Source organism: Miscanthus floridulus, chromosome 10 (assembly GCF_019320115.1).
Source record: "Miscanthus floridulus cultivar M001 chromosome 10, ASM1932011v1, whole genome shotgun sequence".
NCBI classification, from domain to species: domain Eukaryota; kingdom Viridiplantae; phylum Streptophyta; class Magnoliopsida; order Poales; family Poaceae; genus Miscanthus; species Miscanthus floridulus.
Window position 1 is genome coordinate 62,285,879 of NC_089589.1, and position 19,774 is coordinate 62,305,652.

Below are 19,774 nucleotides of genomic sequence, written 5' to 3' on the forward strand. Positions count from 1 at the left end.
GCCAGGGGCGGTCCAGCCCACAAGACGAAGACCTACGGTGCACGGTACTGCTCGGCGTGTACCGCAAGACATCAAGGGCGATTCCTGAAGATGCTACGAGATCTGTTAGGATATGTTCGATCCCATGATTCATGTAATCTGTTATTACTTACCGGTTATCTCCTAGATCTAACTGACTTGTAACCCTACCCCTAGCTATATAAGGCGGGTAGGGGACCCCCTCAAAACACACGCAATATCATACGATAGCCAATACAAACCAACAGACCACAGGAGTAGGGTCTTACGTCGTGCAGACGGCCCGAACCTGTCTAACTCTTGTGTCTCTGTGGCCTTCTTGTTCTTGATTACACGCACATCTGCCGATCAATCTAACTTCGCAGGATACCCCTCGGAGGACCGCCGACGATATTCCGTTGACACAGCTCAATGAGATTTCCTTTGATGATTGATGCACAACAACAAATGATAGATTGAGTGGTCCAGTTTGAAAAGGGCCAAATTCCATCATCATCTTAGGAGCATGGGCAATCTGGGATCACCGCAATGGCTGTGTTTTTATGGGATTTTGCCAAGCTTCAATGGGGTCTTGTGTTCTTTATGGATGAGTTACACCTTTGGTGTTTGGCTGGCTCGAGGGGTCTCTATCTCCTTGTGACCTTGCCCTTGAGCCAAAAGACAATTGATGGATGGTTGAGCTCACCTATAGTGTTTTGCGTTAGTGACGAGCATGTAAAAGTTTTTGGGGTGTGTGTCAGGCTGTTTGGTGTACGGGTTAAAAACCCTTTTCATCTTCTTAATATAATAATACACAGCTCTCCTATGTGTTCGAGAAAAAAAAAAGTGAACCACACAGTCACTGAGATGGCGAATGCCCAACAGAGTCCAGTTGATTACCTGCCCATCAAAAACTACGTGGGCAGTGCTGGATTTTGGTTGGGTATGATTTGTAATTTCGGAGGAAGCAACAAATCCAAACTCAGGGGTGCAGACAGAGTGCAGTGAAGGAGCAGCAACCCTGCAGTAGCAGGGTTTAGTGATGCTAGCGAGGTGCAAATGCTGCAGTTGTGCTGGGGCACCAGAGACAGGGACGGCACGTGCAAAGCAAGCGGGCGCGAAATCAACCAAACAGAGCACACAGTCTTCCACTAGGTAATTCCGTCGAGCACACACCGTGCATCTACTACTGGCTGCGGCCCACAGAACAGTACGGAGAAGAGGGCCTGCTAGGGTCCTCCAGAAGCCGTTGTGCCGAGCTTGAGATCGGCCTATGGATGCCGGATGGCGACGTGCGCGGTGGAGGCCAATTTGCAAGCACAGCAATGGTTTGTGGCCGAGTTCAGGGGTGATTTGACTAGCTGGTCCCGTATTGACTAATTTGTCCTCCACAGACTGATAGGAGGGAGAAGAGAACAAGGATTCTTTGTTCAGCACGAGAGGAGACATGTATAATCCAGATCCGTCCGTGAGCATCTAATCCAAAACTATACGACCAAAAAAAAATCTGGATGCAAGCAGCAGCGATGTACCTTGAGATCGGACATGGCATGGGAGACGACGTTGACTACGTCGGCCACACGGACTGGGAACGCGAGGGGGCCGCGCCGGAAATGCGAACGTGGCAGGTGGACGCCGATACGCCGTGATTGGGAGGTGATTTGCGCCAGGAACGATGCCGCGCAGGGGAGAACAGGGGGATGGGGACGACTTGACTCACCAGTCAACGGCATGAACAGTGAACTACGCATCGACTGACTCCACATCATCTCTCGCTATCTAAAAATCTTCAGAGTCATTTCAATAAAAAATCTTTTTCTAAATATTCTGCGCACTCTGGAAATATGTTTGGTAGATATTCAGATTCTTACGCAAACATTTTGGATCTAGATTCTGATTTATGAAATATAGTTGCTTAATAATTAATTAATTAATTAATTAGCTTTAGTATAAGCTTCACCTTATGTTTGCAACATGTTTTCGATGTTGTTTGTGCCATATGTGAACTAAGTGAAGTGTTACTCATCTCTATTTTGTAGTGGTTATATGCTTAACATGTTGCTTTGTCCTGCACTTGTATGTTTAAATGTGAATATGGCTAGTTTGATAATTTGTGTTATGATTGTTATTAACTACCAACACTTATGCCACACTTTAACTTCTTGTGAAGTCTCGATGAGAGAGTACGAGAGTGGACGTAAGAATGATTAGTTACCCTAGTTCACCCGACGATGTGTTGCTTTGTCTTTTCGCATTTTGTAAACATCTTTGTTGTGATTGTTTCACTTAAGCATGTATTGCATTCATACATATCATTAGGTACAATGGTGGTTGATGGGCCACTTGATGGACTACGAGGTCAATCCACAAGACGGTGTAACAGTGTTCAAGTCCAAAAGATGGAGATGGTTGGATAATGTCCCGAAGATTGAAGAATACCAACATTAACATAAGTATAAGGATGAGTTACCTAGGCAAGCCATAGTGCATAACTCCTATTTTTCAAGCACATATTAGTTGATGATATGCATTAAGTTGCAGGAGTTGATTGAAAACCACCTGCATAAATATCATATCCTATGAGTCCAGCTAGTATGACATGATCGTGTAGTATGTCATGCCATAGGACTTATAGTAGGCTTGGCGGTGTGTTTTTTAACCGATTGTTGTATCTGATTAACAGTTTAACACAAACCCTTGAAACAGAGCAGATGGGGGTGTCCGCCTCTAAAATACTATTTGACCGGCTCTATTAATAGTTCTTCCAGTAGTGTTATTGCGCCTATTTTCTGGATGATAGTGGATGTGCTTGTCAATAGCAAGAGTGCAAGACACTTGTGTTCACTTCGTCAACCTTAGGATTTGTGGTGACTTCATCAATATTTTAGGTGGATAGGATGATTAGGATTTTTTTTAAAACAATGGCAGGAGCTCTGCCTTTCAATTAAAACGAATGAAGTTTATATACAAGCAAAGGTAACCAAGCGTGGTGCCAAACACCGCGAAAGGTTAGCCCACCCACGCAACGCGGTAGAGTACACACTACCATGAGTCATCGTTGCCGATCGTGGCTGCAAAGCAGCCAGCAGCTCCGACTTCCCATAGCAAAACACCGACGACCCATCCTAAGATGACAGACCAACGGGCCCGAAGCAGGAGGCTGCAACAGGTCATCGTTGCCGAGCTCAACGGCTCCGCGAAGAGCAGCTCCGACTTCCTGCCCTGATCCCACGCCTCGCCCGCGGCGATTGCCGAGCCGCTAGAGCTGAAACCCAGCCGTCGGAGAAGGAGGGTTCGACCCGCGTCATCGTTGCCGAGCTACATCCCCTGATGCAGCAGCTCCAACTTCCCGATGTAGAACTCGCCATCTCGCGTCAACCGGGCGCCGAAGAGGCAGAGGACAACCGCCGAAAGAGACATCATGGCCGAGACGAATTTCCATAGCGACGCCTTTAGGAAGGGTACGACGCAGATAGCGCCACCGTCGCTTGTCCAGAAATGGACCGGGTTTCCACCCGTGGAAGACATGGCTGGGGCACAAGAACACGACGCCCCCAACAAGGAAAACGGCGCCCACAGGCGTCGCCGTCGCCAAGGCTTTCGCCCGAGGTGCCCCTAGCACAAACGTCGAGCCAAGATGCCGTACCGTAGCCTGTCGCCCCCATCGTCGTCACCACCATCCCGCAGAAGCCCCTCTAGAGGGGCATCGACGCGCCGGCTGCTTACAGCAGCCGCACAGCTGCGTCGCCCGCCACCCCCTCCGACCGGGCAACATGCAGAGGTGGACTTACCCTGCCACGTGCGTCACCCTGCCGCACGCCGAAGCCGTCGCCAGCTGTCGTCGCCGGCACAAGCACCCGCCGTCGACGCTGCCGACCTCCGCTAGCCACCGACAGGCGCATGCCCCACCTCGGGCACCGTCCCCTGCCCTGGGGGCACCGGATCTGGCCATCAGGGCGGCAGACCCAGTGACCCCGGCTGGCGCCGCCACCTTCACGCCAAGGCCGAGGAGGAAAGGGGGAAGCGGAGGAGGAAGAAAGGGCCCCCGCCACCACCCGCCGCCTGCATGGGCACTGCCCAGCGCCGCAACTGCAGCAGGCGGCCCCGCCGAGCCCCATGCGGCTCGCGCGAGGGCACGCCCCGCCGCCCCGCCACTGCGCACGCCGCCACCAAGCGCGAGGAAGATACCCGGCCCTGGGCGACGCAGCCGCCACCACGGGCGCCGAACCCGCGGAACCGCGGCGTCTTGGAGGAGTCGCCGCCACCGCCGCCCAGCGCGCGCCTAGGCGCGGCCCGCCGGAGATCCGCGAGAATCCGGCCGACGGACCGCCGGATCCAGACGCCGAAGCGAGGAGGCTGGCCGCTGGAGACGCCGGCGCCACCCCCTGCCCCAACGACCACGCCGAGCCCCAGGACGCGAGCCCGTCCCCAACCGTCGCAGCCACCACCGCGAAGAAGAGCCTCGCCGCCGCCCTCACGGCAAGCTGCACGGCCATGCCGGCGGCCTGCTCCGGCGACGGCGCGGCTGGAGAGAGGGAGGGAAGGGAGAGAGGCGGCTAGGGTACGGGTCGCCTCCCGTGTCGCCTGCGTGGGGGCGACGCGGGGGCTGGAAAAAAAAGGATGATTAGGGTGTGCATGCCTAAAATTCAATGGGTGTGCATTGAAACTTAACTACTCCCCCAGGTTCGACAACGGTCTCTGGACATCTACCATCGATCATAAAACTGGGACCGGTCTGTTGATGGTAGTAGATAACTGGGAGGGAAGAGAGGTCAGATGAGCTGGTGGAAACAGGAGAACGTTGATGTCAGAATAAATCTATTGTCGTCGAACTGCAGCTCAGGTTTCTTTATTTTATTCTGAGCTTGTACGTCCAAATTTTGGAATCCTGCAAATATTTTCTTAAGTCCACTACGAAAAAAACAATAGATGAGAAGGGAAATTTATTTTAAAGATGAGATCAACAGAGACAACAATGCTTCAATACAATGTCACATCTCGAATTGAAAGAAAGATAACTGGAGAGGCAGTTATTGACTTATTTGTTGCCAGAAAGATAGATTTCGAAAGGATCCTAGTTTCAAAGAAAATTGATGTCATATATATTGATGCTGGAGCAGGTTTTACTTCTTCTTGGACACCGATTTCTCCTTGGAAGGATCATGCTTCATGCATGCTGGGAAGGGGAGACCTGAAATTTCATATAGGATATTAGCACCCCAGAAAGATAGCATAAACTGTGGTTCTACCGATGTTAGGATATTTAAGTAAAAGCCTTAGTTAAATTAATAAAAAAAATTGATGGCAGCAAGTTACAAAATGAACGCTGATATAGTTTGGTCCCTAATGAAAGGAATGCTATTGCGCTTGACAAAAGAGATGAAAGCATTTAGTCATTGAGTTTAACATGTGTCTCCGCTTCTATACAAATTCTCAGTGTAACCAACGAAGTTCGGGTTGTTTGAGTTGTGAGCCTTTGCAACAATAAAAACAAAGAAACTTTTCTTGAATATAAACATATATAACAGAACATAAGGGAATTAGGTGATTGAACAGAGACCATGGGTGTAACGATGTCTCAAGTGTTCATACCTGCTCAAAAATTGGTACAAATTTCCCACTGAGCTTATCAACAATATCTACTATGGAAGGCCTCTTTTTACGGTCAACCTCCACACACTTCAACCCAATCAGAATGCATGTTTTTACTTGGTTGAGGCCATTTGCATCTAGTGATAGGTACTTGTATATTATTTGCTCATCTGTCTTCCAGTTTTGATGTACCTACAGAATAAGTTTTAATCATTAGTGATAATGTATTAACTGAATGCATGGAAAGATTCAAAAAATAGATGTTTCAACCAAGCAATGCTGTCTTACATCGTCGACAAATTTCCTTGCAGCTCTGTCTTCAGGACCCGCATAGTTCTTCACTCCAGTCGCGATCTCAATAATAAACATGCCTAAACTATATATGTCTGACATGGTGGATATTTCGCCCCTGTATAGATATTCCGGAGTCATGTATCCACTGCAACAGTTTATCAAAGAATCAAATGTCGTTTGCTTTATATAATTTGGAGGGAAATCATGTTTCACTGTTTGTTTCGACTTACTTATGTCCCTTAACATTGACTGTGTACGTCCGGGTCTTCTCTTGTCCAAAGAGTCTCGAGAGACCAAAATCGGCTATTTTTGGCACCCAATTATCATCCAACCATATGGAGTTAGGCACAAGATTCATGTGAACAAGGGAGCCGTCCAATTCCTTATTATTATGAAGGAAATGTAGACCCTGGCAGATCCCCTTAATTATTTTGAATCTTGTGTCCCAGTCAATTGAACTAATGTCCGCTGAAGAAGTACAAAGTAAAGAAAGTACTAATGAATTGTAAGTATCTAAGATAGTATTCTCCAAAAGTGTGTATTACTTACAGTAGTAGCAATAAATGAATATTGAAAATTATTTGTCTTTTGACAATAAATGAATTGCATAGTGGAGAAAGAAAGACAAGCATGTTGGATAGTTCATTACATACCATCAAGGTACTTGTCCAGACTTCCCTTAGGTAGATATTCGTAGCATAGACAGATTTCGGTCATTTCAACAATTACATATCTTCCATTATGCTGAATCACTTTCTTCTGTGCTTCATGGCAGTAGTGAACCAGCTCTACTATATTTTGGTGTTTAAGTGCCATAAGGTTTGTAACCTCAGTTGCAAATGTCATGCCAGATGGCACTGGTGCGTTTTCAGCAAGCCTCTTGACAGCAATCATGCGCCCCCCTTCTGGAAGAACCCCCTGTTTAATTAACCTCAGCTCCTCCATGGATCGTTAGTAAAACGGTTTTGTATGTAAGAGATTTTTTGAGGTGTAAATGTTAGGGTCCACTCGCACCTTATAAACTGTTCCAAAAACAGAATGACCAACTTCTCGCTCAGGAGAGAAATCTCTGGTAATTTCCTTCATAAAGGTCGTCGGTAGGTTTGTTGGTAATGTACTGTCAAGAGACTCTGCTGGCTCGCCATCTCTGATAACTGAGGTAGCTATATGTATAAGACCTGCTGCAAATCAAGTCTTCTAAAACACCCAAAGAAGCAAGGAAATTTGCTCAATCGCACGTGGCAAGAACATGATTGTTCTTCTGAAACCATTCGAAAGAAACCATGCTTTCATTGCTTTTAGACTCACAAGGTGAAAAGGGGGACTGAACTGAATTTGTACATAAACAGCATAATCACAGGCACAACATTTAATTCGCACTACATTTGATTATAGTATAAGCAAACTTTTTTTTACAAATAAGCAAACTCGTAGGAGAGCTAACCTGGATAAGAACACTTGGAGGATACTTGCTGCAGGGACCAACAATTGAAGGAGCACTAACCAAAGGAGGCTGAGGTTCTGAGACGGATGCCTCAATTATTGCTGCAGGGCCCGTTCGGATGGTATGGTTTTGGAGCAATTTGGATGGTTTGGAGGAATTTGTGAGAGGAAAACACTCTTCCGGATGAAAAAAAAAAACGGATCAAGCCGGGTTTAAGGGCACGCGAACGGGGCCAATGTAGGAGTATAAAGAAAGCAGAGAGAAGCTAGGTACCAACCGTGTACAAAGACAAGTTGACTTGACCAAGATGCCCAATGAGTCCGTCGACCGTAGCTCGGTTGGCTCGTTCCTTGTGGTTGGAACGGCCGGGGAATCGACCCAGAGGCCTCACCTCGGAGATGTCTTTGTCTACAGCCTCTGTCGCATGAAGTGACAAAGAAATTGCAACACGCTCGTTGCCTACGGAGCCTTGATGGTTCTGGTGATCTAAGAAGGACGCGGTGAATTGCAACACGCTCGTTGCCTACGGAGCCTTGATGTTCCGGTGATCTCAAGAAGGACGCAATCTTCTGATCTATGTGTAGTTGTAGGTCTAGTTATGCACGCATGGTGTAAGTGTGGTGTGTCTGGGTAGCGTGAGCGTATGTTTGTACATAAACAAGATACTACATGTGTACCCGGATAGAGGATTCAAAAAAACAATGACAATACGCGAGATCGTCACGCGCTTTGGTGACGCACTGACGCAGGGTTCGTAGTATGAACCATGAACCTTGCATTGCTATGTACACGTATCTGAACGCCACATTGAAGATTTCCATAACTGATGTGTACTGAGCTCAGACATTTTTCACTTGCTATGTACTGGATCACACAACCTTCCTCGTAATCAAAATGAAGACTGACATATTTTTTTGTGATGCCAGTTTCAACTTGTTGATCCCTCTGTTTATTAAAGAAAAACACGGCTTGTACATTCTAGTTGCCTGAAAACTTGAAGTAAGCAACCACTGTGTGGAAGCAGAATGTGAGAGATGGTTTCCTCAAAAAAAAAAAAAAAAGAATATGAGAGATGGTTTGAGAACACAAAATTCTCGAATTTTCTGTGAACAAAAATACCTATTCAATTAATAATGAATTCATTAGGCTAATGCACAAAGGCATCGCTCATAAACGAGTTATGGTTTGGATAGGCACCAGGTGTGTTTAGTTTTATTAATTTTCTCATTGATAAAAAAAACAACCACAAATCTAGGTCATTTAGGACATCAACACGCTGAACTTTGACTAGCAGCATCTATGAAAATACAATATCTAAAAACATTATAGGTAAGGAAAGTACCTTTCATTACAACAAAAAGAAGGAAAATACCTTTTGGGATAACATAAAACTTTTACTTTCAATCTATCCAGTTCTCTGTACATTAATAGCCAAACTCAAAAAAACTGACTGAGAAATTCTAAAACAACATGAGTAGAAAATGATTGATACAGCCGAAGAAAAAATCAACACTTTCACAAGATCCTTTTCTTACAAACTGTAGTATAAAATTTAAGTAGCATATTTCACCGCAGCCAAGTTCTTGAATTCTGCTTACTGCAATAATACAGAAAGCATATGTTTCAGTATTCACTGCCCTGATGACTGCATCCTCACTTCATCGAGTGCTACAATGAAAGGGAAATGCCATATAGTGTTCATTGTTTCGTCCAGTGGAGGCCTCAGTCGACGGAACAACTTCCTCCAGCTTCAAAGCGGGTTTGCTTCCATGGCCAGCAAATTGGTCCTCCAATTTTTTCCTTAGGTTCTCATTTTTAGAACCAATAACTCGCACATCCTAAAGTTTCGAGAGATGATTTAACCCATCAAACTGCAGCTGCGATCCATTATTACAGCAGCCAGCCGTGAGCAACTCAAGGTTTTTCATGGTTCGTGATCCAAAAGTTAAATGCAAGTTGGATGCGCTAGCAATCTCGAGGATCTTAATGTTTTTATAACTGTGATCCTCTTCACCCTCTACCACCACATTAAAGTTGATATTACCATCATGAGGTGGCTTGACACGAAAACGTAGAACACATAGTTGTTGTAGATCCCCAAGGACTTTCATGTCATTGTTCGACAATGTGTCCAACTCCAGATTTAACTTTTTGAGGTTGTAAAGCTCCTTGATCCACCTGGGCAATTTTTCTACATGACCGTACAGCTTTAGGCTCTGAAGTTCATTTGCAAACACAGGGACGACCATGTAATCTAAACAATTTTGACTGTCGTTCCTGAGCCACACTGCCAAGGACTCTAGGCGGGAGTGACATGAGACGGCAGAACAGAACACCTTGCCATTTTTCCTGCTTACCCCAGACACTCCAAGTTTGTGCAGTTGGGTGAGATTCTTGAGCTCTTTCAGGATGCCTTTGCCCCCTGCTGAACCAACATTGATCACTCCAAGTGTATGCAAAGCGGTCAGTTTTCCGATCCCAGTCATCACCTTGACACCAACTAGTTGATGGCATCTGCGGAGGTCTGAGAACTTCAATGCTACAGAACGATGCGCTGATGGATCCTCAGGTGAAAACACAGGGCCCGCCCGGATGTATTGCAGCTTCTTTAGCTTAGTGATGGACGCTGGAGTGGTGACTATGCTGGTGTATCTGATATCAAGCATTTGGAGTTGTCCTAGTTGACCCACTGAACTTGGCAGATAGCTTATCTCACTGCATCCCCTCAGAGAAAGGAACTTTAGACGGGGCAGCAACTTTAAGATGTTCTGGAGGTCTTTATTTGTCACACCTGATGCATCCTCAAGATCAAGCACCCGAAGAACCTTCATTCCTTCAGAGATGAAGAACGATTCCCATTGCCCAAACACTGTTAGAGACCTTAGCCTCGAAAAGTCAATTTTCCCAAACACTATCCTATCTCTTGTCCAGCTTTGTTCTATGACAAGGTGCCGTCCTCTGAGCCTACTTGTTGGACTGCAAGTTCCTTTGAGCACAAAGAGCTCAATTGCGGTTGCAATATTTTCTTTCAGAGGTCGTGAGATCATGTACTCACGGAAGATAGCATTGACTTTAAACGAGACCATTCTCATATTTGTGATTGTTGTAAGTGGTGGTGGCTGAATCATTGCCTGGTTAACCAGCCCGGAAAAATGTTCCTCTCCATTCTCATCCGCTGTATAGCTTTCACTATCGGTGGAGTACCCCTCTGCGCCCCACCGCATCACCAAACGCCGCCGCCGAGTGCTGCTGTGTCCAGGGAAAATTAATAGGTATGCAACAAGCTTCCTGAAGTGCATTGGCAAAGCATCGAAGTAGGATTGCATCCAGCTAAATAGACCATGTAAACAATCAGACTCTGGCATGGTCTCCAGGTTGAGCACGAAATTGTCATTCAACATACTGGCCTTTTCTCCCCAATTATAGACTGGGCTCAAAATCTCAGCTAAAGCAACTATTACTTTTGGAAGTCCACCACACTTTCTAATAAGTTGCTGCAAGACCACTTCATTCTCCATATTATCAACAGAAAAAAATGGACTTGGTACCTATAGGTCAAAAAATCAATTATATTAGGTTCACATATTTCAAGTTGGGACATATAAAGTGTGCATCAATTATATTGGAAAATAGCATAAATCTATTATCTTTTTTTAACCGTAGTTATCTTTGTATTTGGCTAACAAGAGGAGCCTCCACGTCAATTCTCAAGGCTTAGAAATTACCTCATTAATTGGAGAAAATAAAATCAATGTGCCCATATACATATTAATAAATTATCCACCGCTGCCATTAGGTTAAAAGTAGCCTAGAGTACCCTTTACACATGCTAATAAATTATCCACTGCAAAAAAAAAAAATTAATCTAATATACCTTTTATAGCTGTTTGCCAGTTTCCCTATTACCCTTATAATGGTTTAGATAAAAAAAAACAAATAGAGATATCATAGTACAACAATACACATCTGGAAAAAAAAAGCAAGCAACATGCATGCGAATACACTCAGGCCTTAGCTAAGTATTGGTTTCAAATACAACAGCAGATACATGTGGCACAACAAAATAACAAGTCAACAAGGCAGGACTGCATACAGGGTCAGTCCATGCATTCAAGGTAACAAGATAAAGAATGCGGGTTTGGAATGACATTGGGACTCAAAAGATATTTGGTTGTGCGTGTAAAATCTTGATTGTTGAGTCAACTAATTGTGAAAAAACCATGTGAACATAAATATAAGCAATGTCTAGATGAGCAACGTCTATTTTCATTTATTCTCTTGTACTCAAGAAAATAAATATTATCCGCCACGTTGGCAAACATCTTTTTTTTAAAAGATCCAGGAACATGTTGTTCCAGCAAATATTAATAAGAGAATTGGCCCAGTTTACGAGAGAAACCGGGCCCAAAAACCATACTACCTATAACTAGTAACAAGTGATGGAGCTCATCGAGTGCTATCGTTGCTACGAGCTTCGACATAACATCGACTCAGCGCCATGGGTGGCGGCCGCTGCCGCCCTACGCCAAACTCAACAACTAAAGGAGCTCCAATAGCTTTAACATACACACACTCAAGCTTATCCTTTCAGTTAAGATGGTGTCGCCAAGTCAAGGAAGGCAAATATGGAAAGTTTGCATAGGTGTCATGAGAAAGTGAGTGCAAAATATTAGGGCATCGGGGCCTTTGAGATGGTTAAATTTGCAAACATCAGTGAGTCATGCCCTATGAGGTGTGCAAGGGTGTTAGTCAAATTGGTCCTCAAAATTGGACGTGGATGGTTGCCGGTGTGGGCCTCAATACTTGGGGTGATGGGTCAGTGGACGCATGTGACCATTGCAAAGCTAGTGTTGACCTAAGGCTCAAAGGCAAGGCGAATGGTATCCAAGTACAACCTTACTCAAGATAACAGTCCTAACATTGTGAAAAGCTTGGTGAGGGACAAATCATCACATGCTACCTTTGTCACGAAGGGAAAAAGTCATACGAGTGCAAGACAAAGTAGGGAAAAAGAAAAGAAGAAGCTCTCCAAGTCCAACAAGCCTTACTTGAAGTTTGGCAAAAAGTAAAGCACACCCTTCCTCTTGATGAACAACAAAAAGGTAATGGTTCACAAGGTCAACAAGCAATGCAAGATGTGGAACCAACCTATTTGGTTGCCTAAGGATACCATCACTAGCGGGAAGGGTTTCATGGAAAATTGGGTTCACAAGGCAGCTTAGAGCAAGAAGGGCTCTGAAGGATTTGGAGACTTGGTAGACATTACTAGATGTAACAAATATGGGCTCTTAGACATATTCATATTGTGGTTTTGGTGTACTAGGACTAACATATGTGTTAAAATGTATTAAATAGGCTCTAATATGTCCCACTGATACAAGGAAACAAGTGCATAAAAAGGAGAAGAAATAGTGTCAAACGAAGCAAGTGTGCAGAACATGCACACGGCTTAATAACTGCTAATCTAACGGTAAAAAGACCACCTGATGATATGGCGGTAGCGAAAAGGCACCATCAGACCATCTGGTGACTGATGAAAAAGCTGAAGTTGGTTCCCACATCTTCCTTATTGTAGTTGGAGTACGAGGATGCTAGAATCTTGGACAAGTAATTCTACACTCCATCCACCCTCCAAGGTCAGATCATCTTTGTGAGGGTTTGGCCTTGTAGCTTGAGAACTTGAGTGATTGGCTTAGTGCCATTGTACCTTGGTGGTGCCGGATCACTTGGAGTCTTGGTGCCTCTCCGGCAACGTCGATTACCCTCTGAGCTTGGTGTGGAGTGCAGGAGACTTGTTGTGCGGGAGACGATGAGGCTCCTACATTGGTGGAGAAGCTCCGTAGTAAAGATGATAGCAAGGCGACTGGGAGAGTCGGGCAGCAAGTGGTTCATGGCACTTGTCTTGGTTGGTGGTAGCCTTTGTGGCTTACCAAACACTGACCAGCATAAGGCTGCTGATCGGGAGCATATCCTTTGTGGAGCTCCAACATGGACTAGTTGTTGCACTTTGGCAACCAATGTAATGGGATAAATCATCATCTCAAGAGTTTGTCCTCTCTAACCCTTCATCTTTACTTGCCGCATTCACTGCTTCCACTTGTACTTGACTTGTGTGATCTTTACCTTCCTACATTACATTATGCTAGTTGATAGGATTGGCTCTACCATACAAAACTCTTGTGGATTAAGGGTAAATTAGAGCACACTAGAAAAACCTTACATGAAGATCATGCTAGAACTAAATTATCGCTTTTTCTAGTGGTAATTTTATTTGAGCCCTAGGTTTTAGGTTTTTTGGAAGGCACCCAATTCAACCCTCCACTTGGGAGCTCACAGTCCTTTCACTGGCCAACCTAAAGTGCATAACTTTTCTGCATTAGAGATAGAAATCACATAGAAAAACCTAGTGCACATCTAGATAGACTTGTGTGGGTTTTTAGATGTGCAAAATGAACCGTATTTTTTTAGTGACTCTAATTCAAACACCCTCTTAGGGCATCATAATTCCAGTAGTATGGAGAAGACATTCATCTCTTGTATTTGTGTGTCTTTCTATTGTCTATACATGTTTGTTTACCCTCTTTCGTGCTTGCTTGCTTGTTGTTATTATGTGCTACAACTAGCATTGTTACTCACATAGTATGATACAGTGTGCTTCACCGCTAGGTGTGCACATGCTTAATTCAGTTTCATCTTTACTCGCCTGGTATGATAGGGCGTGTTTCAATTCAATTCTTTTCAATGCAGCCTTTTCCATTGATTTCTGTAAGCTATCTAGTGCCACGAGCGTGCATCAACCAAACCTAGACTGATCACTATGTCAATTTACTAACTTTTATCCACCTTTATAGTATGGTTGAAGCCTAGCAATACCTAGACTACTCTAAGTATCCTTCATCCCTTTATGATATTTAGATCTAGAAGAGCATCAATCTTCACATCCACATCAATTGATTGCTCCACAATTCAAATAAGGACCTAAGACGCCCAAGATTACTGTGACTTGGATATGTCTTCAAAATAAACTTTTTAGTTACAACAATACGGTTGTCATTAATCAACAAAACACTTACCACTTTCCTAAGGGTCGAAATCGAAATGTTTATATCTAGGCAACCATGAGAGATTTTGTCATGTGGGGCTGCCGTAGGCGCATGTGTCCAGCGCTGGATGTGGTCACCATGCACTCCTCAGATTGAGACACATGCGCCTACGGCAGCCCCACATGACAGATTTTATGTTTGTAATAAGATGCATAAAGTACAATATGTCAATGGGGGAACAATAGTGTTGGAAACTATCATTTGACTAGCTAAACGCACCTTCATTTTGAAGAGATCAATGGCTGCCTCGACACTTAAAGCTTTGACATTAAAGACAAGATCTTTTCTGTCCGCACAGTGGAAGGCAAATTTTTCTTCATTTGTAATAACGATAATAACACTTTCAGTAGGTCTTGATAGCAAGGCAGCTCGTATCTTGCCCCATTCTTGTGTGAGCTGTAGATCTAGATCATCAATAACGACAAGGCACCTGTGATCTTTTAGAAGGTTGCGACACTGTTCAACAGGGCCTATAGCTTCATTTGAATGTGAATTAAACTGGAAAAGTAGGCTCCGAGAGAAATCCTTTAAATTGAATGGATGGGATATGTTCACCCAACCATGCTCCTCAAATAGGTGTGCCATTTCGTGGTACAAATTTCTAACAAGAGCAGATTTCCCAGATCCAGGTATCCCCCACACGGACATCACATGCAATTCATTTATACGTGCTTTAGCTAGATACCCAGGAAGTTGATTGATATCTGATGTGCGTCCAATTAGGGCATTATTAGCAGGTACCTGGCGGGAAAAGTTGATTGTTCAATTGTTCACCAAAAATATAGGAATTTGACAATTAAATAGTTGCGAAATAACAGACAATATGGATTATAATATTTTGTTTATCTCATATTCTAAAACAACAATTAAAAATAATATGAATCATACATTGGCCGTTGCAAATCAAAATGTTGAGCTTGAATCAGACAAATGTGCTTTACATTTTAATGTATTGACAACATTCACGTACAGAATTAATTTGGCATTGACATATACGGAGTATAAGCGTATTTATATTTTTTATAATATTAGTATATTTTTCATCAAATAATTTAACATCAATATTTTTCCTTTCATAAGTTTTTGGAAGACTAGTGCCAACTGCTTTGTTTTGGTGACTGTATACTTACATCAAAACAGCAGGAAGAAGATAATTGAGAGAGACATTTCTTTTTTTGTCAGAAGTGACTCGTGTTGTTCAGCCTTACCTCCTCGTAAAAGGTACATACTGAGTAATCAGCCCAGAAATGCTGAATGTATCGAAGCCCGGTGCAGAAGCTTGCGACCTGGAACTGCTCTGTGAGGACGACAATACAACTGCTGTTACTCTTGTCTGGAAGCTTTTCTATAATAACACCCCAATCTTCCTTGGTGGAGAGGTCTTCTAGGACAAGAAGGTATTGTCGGTTGTTCACTTGCTCCTCGAACTCATCGGCGATATGATCGTCTTTCACTGGACCAGCACCACGAAACTGATCCGTCAAGCTCCTGCAGAACTCAGGGAGATTGAAAGGGCTCCCAAGCTTCACCCAAGCACGACAGCTAAAATCTTGCCAGATTTTTGGGTTGTCGTAGGCCTTCCTGATGATGGACTTGCACGCTGCTCCATGATCGCCCCCTAAAGCCCACACTGAGACCACCTGACGGTGACTGCCCCTCTTGGTGACCAACTTGGTGAGAGCATCCATGTCTCGTTGATTCATGGCGCTGCTCCCTGCTTCAGCGAGCATGTCAAACGATGAACTGACGTTGTGCAGCTGCTTCATCTTCATGACAGGATTGGGGCCACCAGAATCGCTGATAAGTGTGTAGCGCTCCTTCCTCTGGATCACATCCTGAACTCTCACCTTCATTTGCGCTATGATGCCAACAGCCTCATCTAGGGGCAGCGGCGGCCGCATGCATGCTGGTATCATACGGCACCATAGGTCTGATTCAGACATGGTGTCTAAGTGAACAACGAACTCAATGCTGTCTTCCACGTCGTAGGCAAGGTCAAGTACCTGAGCCACAAAGGTGCCCACGACGTTGTTCGTGACGTTCTTAGTGGTGGAGCTGAGAAAGGATTGCATCATCTCAAATTCACCAACAATAAACACCAAGTCATGCTGTGCACTCTGCTGCAGCTTTGACGACTCCTCTATCGCTGACTGTACCTTGGCTATGGTCCCCTGCACCAAGGAGTTGGCGACCCCAAGCAGTACATCTGCGGATCTGCCATTGCTCGATTTCTGTCTGTACTCTGTCGCAATGTGCTTGTTGTGTGGCGGAGCTACAAACCGATGTGCTATTGCTCAGAACAGTGCTGTCTGCGTTTTCTGAGCACCTGGGGCTAGGACAATGAGAGGCCCTCCTGTGAAAAGGCCGGCAAGATGTGTTAGATAAGTTGGGTCTATAAGAAATTCATTTAGCTGTGCACACAAACTTTCGCTTGCTAATTTAGGCCTAGGTTTTTTGGGCTTCTACTAACCGCTGCATGACTTTTATAGTAGCAGAAATCAATAATAAAAAAAAAACTCCATTTTGAGAAGCAGATCCAAAAGCTAGCTATGTGTTTGAAAAATAAGTTACTTTAAAATTGGTTTATTAGAAGCTGACTTTTCTGAGAGCCTTTTTAAAGTAAGGCCTCCCTTAGGAATTAAGGCTTCTCCTATCAGAACAACTCCGACTTCAAGTGAATCTTGTGCACTGTAGTTGAAAGCTATTATTCTCTCTTTTACAAAAATAAATAGGACTTCTCTGTACAGGCCACAAGTTTCTTGCAGCTTATGGCATAAGTTCAAATAAAAGAGAGAGCACAAGCAGATACTACCTCTGCCTTGAAAATAATGCAATTTTTACTCTGTTCTTAGTCAAACTATCTAAAGTTTGATCATATATGTATGCTATGAAAATATATTTAATGACAGATGTAATGGCACTTATTTGGTATCCTAATTGCTGATACTTTTTGTATAAACTTAGTCAAACTCGGAATGATTTAATTCGGCACCATGGTAGAATTGTATTTTTTTTTTGGTGGAACTGAGGGAGTATTTTCTAAGAATAATGAATAGCCTAGTTGATTAAACACCCGCTTCAAGAACTGGCCATTCATATACAGGTATTTTCCTACCTTTTGGCTAAAAACTAACGTGACTGTAGCATCAGTACCAGTTCAACATCACAAGGCACGCCTATGATTGGAACTTTACCAACCGGTAGTTGTTGGGAATATAAGTTGTGATTTTCTATTATCAACCGGTAGTGATGGGAACCGTAGTTGAAACTACAGGTTAGGGCTGGGCCTTCAGGCAAGACTTATTTTTTCGGTCCTGTTCTCTTGGTCATCCAAAATCAATATCCGAAATTTCACAAAAGTTTTATTTTTAAAAAAAGAAATGTCACGAAAGCTAAACTGGATTTTTTTTTCTTTTACCGAACCGAGAGGATGGTGGTGGGTGCAGCAAGTGGCGACCGGCGGCGGCGTTGGCTCTTCCAGGAAGTAGATCTGAGCACTGCACTGCACTGCGCTGGAAACCGGAAAGTTTGAGCGGCGCGATCTGAGGTGACCTTACCGGAATCCGCACCTCCACCATGCCGCTTCTCCCGGTCAACGGCGGCGCGCTCATCCCCATCAGTCCACCACCCATAGCACCTAATGCGCGCCGCCACCGCCGTTGACGGGGCAGGCGGGCGACTTGCCGCTCACGTAGCATCGTCAGGTAGGCAATCGAGAATTCGAGATGCAAGGGGGTCAGCGGAGATGGGTTGAGGGGATTGTTACTGTTGGGTCTCTTTGGTCAGTCAATCGGGGTAGTAGACTGAAAACATCTTTGGTCGGTCAAACTTGCGATGGATTTTTTTTCACTTCTCCTATATTTCAGGTGCCTAAATTTTAAGATAATTTTAGACAACATTCTTGTTCCACCAACTAGTACAGGTAAATTATTATTTTGTGATTTGTTACTTGTCTTTATGTTATAACATATCAATTTTTTGTCCTTGCCTGACTACAAAAATAATTGTAACTTGTTAATTGTTTTTGTACCAACGCAAATCAGTTTTTGTAGGATCCGTGGTTTTGTCTAATGGGTTTTTATTCTCGGAACTAAAAATTACAGATTGTGGCTACAGAAATTGCAATGAACCAAAAGTACAATTTTAGTGCAAAACATATGCAATAAACATCGCCGGAAAGGAAGTTAAAATTCAAGGATCTGAATTTTAGCAAATCCATTTTTTTTGAACAGTTCGATGGAAATTTTGTTCAAGTAGCTAGTACTATTTTCTATTTAGGTTTCATATTATCAGCATGATTATTACCATGCACGATTTTGCATAATAAACGTTGATATATGGAACCGAAATTTCGCGGACCATCTGAACCATCGGCAGGACTGGGTCGTACATGTAGAGAACATACCTGGAGAGAAGACCACGATCAAACAGATGTTGAACTGCTGCTGTTCAGGATTTATGACGTTCCTGCCCGGGCGGATCTACTCTTGATTTTCTGACCGATCATTTGGTCCGAACGTCAATCGATCAAGCCGAGACAATAATGGTTTTCCTATATGAGAACTGGTTAATTAACAAGACAAAAAAGAGACAGCTAAGCTTCAGAGTTCTCCTCTGAGACTAGCTACTCTTCTCCTTGGATGATCCAACTGGCTTGATCGAACTTTCTGACGAAAAGTTTTCAGAACGAGACAGCAGAATGAATCAAATCACTAACCTCAAGCAAATCCCGCGGACAGTCAATTTGGTTGAGATCAGTGTGAGGCGAGGACAGATGCGGAGAGGGACACGCAGGCCAGACCAAGCGCGGTAGGTGTTGCTAATCAGGCGATGCCGTGATGTGGAAACAATAAATAAGTAGGTATGTGGGCTAAGGCCACCTAAGAGAGAAGACTTGAGAGTTGACTGACCTCACGGACTTCACATAGTTGGTGCGCGTAAGCGCGTTCCGTGAACGGGTGGAAATGAATATACAGCAGAAAATTCGTGTTATTAAACCTTGTTATCTCCAAAAATTTCAATATGTAACTAAATCCATTTCATTTTTTTTCTCTGCCCAAATCTAGATTTATAATACAAAAATAGGAGTACAGATGGATATCCCATTTTATGTGTATTTGTGAAGAACATAGTACAAGGTGAAATTATACATCATTTATATATTCTTGTGACTAATGACTAATGATATTAATTTTAATATTACTAAGATGTACCAACAGAAACTATTTCGAGGTAACGGCTTATAATAGCTTTATTATTAATAATGACATATAAGATTGATCTAATTCATTTTTAATAAAATTAATGACATTAACTTTAATATGACCAATAATATATAATATAG

At 43.7% G+C, this 19,774-nt stretch overlaps 2 protein-coding genes across 6 annotated transcripts; both read right to left on the minus strand.

Annotated features, from left to right (window-relative positions):
• Positions 1 to 4,925: 4,925 nt before the first annotated feature.
• Positions 4,926 to 7,478, minus strand: LOC136486663 (cysteine-rich receptor-like protein kinase 26). 3 transcript variants are annotated; one of them, XM_066483621.1, is made up of 7 exons: positions 7,328 to 7,478; positions 6,898 to 7,064; positions 6,537 to 6,801; positions 6,114 to 6,351; positions 5,878 to 6,028; positions 5,590 to 5,781; positions 4,926 to 5,188 (listed from the first exon to the last, which is right to left on the minus strand). In XM_066483621.1, the coding sequence occupies exons 2-7, from the start codon at positions 6,967 to 6,969 to the stop codon at positions 5,165 to 5,167; spliced, it is 942 nt and encodes a 313-aa protein (XP_066339718.1). In that variant the 5' UTR covers positions 6,970 to 7,064; positions 7,328 to 7,478; the 3' UTR covers positions 4,926 to 5,164. The 3 variants fall into 3 exon arrangements, with proteins under 3 accessions (XP_066339718.1, XP_066339717.1, XP_066339716.1); XM_066483620.1 differs by having other exon boundaries at positions 6,898 to 7,080; positions 7,328 to 7,473; XM_066483619.1 differs by having other exon boundaries at positions 6,898 to 7,061; positions 7,328 to 7,472.
• Positions 7,479 to 8,700: 1,222 nt separating this feature from the next.
• Positions 8,701 to 19,260, minus strand: LOC136486660 (disease resistance protein Pik-2-like). 3 transcript variants are annotated; one of them, XM_066483615.1, is made up of 5 exons: positions 19,148 to 19,260; positions 18,836 to 18,982; positions 15,639 to 16,783; positions 14,650 to 15,171; positions 8,701 to 10,875 (listed from the first exon to the last, which is right to left on the minus strand). In XM_066483615.1, the coding sequence occupies exons 3-5, from the start codon at positions 16,503 to 16,505 to the stop codon at positions 9,166 to 9,168; spliced, it is 3,099 nt and encodes a 1,032-aa protein (XP_066339712.1). In that variant the 5' UTR covers positions 16,506 to 16,783; positions 18,836 to 18,982; positions 19,148 to 19,260; the 3' UTR covers positions 8,701 to 9,165. The 3 variants fall into 3 exon arrangements, with proteins under 3 accessions (XP_066339712.1, XP_066339714.1, XP_066339713.1); XM_066483617.1 differs by lacking the exons at positions 18,836 to 18,982; positions 19,148 to 19,260 and adding an exon at positions 17,988 to 18,203; XM_066483616.1 differs by lacking the exons at positions 18,836 to 18,982; positions 19,148 to 19,260 and adding an exon at positions 17,849 to 18,203.
• Positions 19,261 to 19,774: the final 514 nt, after the last annotated feature.

Coding starts and splice junctions, on each gene's coding strand:
- LOC136486663 (XM_066483621.1), bottom strand. CDS start 6,969: ATGAAGGAAATTACCAGAGATTTCTCTCCTGAGCGAGAAGTTGGTCAT. Junction 6,352..6,536: donor TCTGGACAAGTACCTTGATG/GTATGTAATGAA, acceptor GTACTTCTTCAG/CGGACATTAGTTCAATTGAC. Junction 6,029..6,113: donor GTCAATGTTAAGGGACATAA/GTAAGTCGAAAC, acceptor AAACTGTTGCAG/TGGATACATGACTCCGGAAT.
- LOC136486660 (XM_066483615.1), bottom strand. CDS start 16,505: ATGATGCAATCCTTTCTCAGCTCCACCACTAAGAACGTCACGAACAAC. Junction 15,172..15,638: donor TATGTACCTTTTACGAGGAG/GTAAGGCTGAAC, acceptor TTTTCCCGCCAG/GTACCTGCTAATAATGCCCT. Junction 10,876..14,649: donor TTGATCTCTTCAAAATGAAG/GTGCGTTTAGCT, acceptor TTTGACCTATAG/GTACCAAGTCCATTTTTTTC.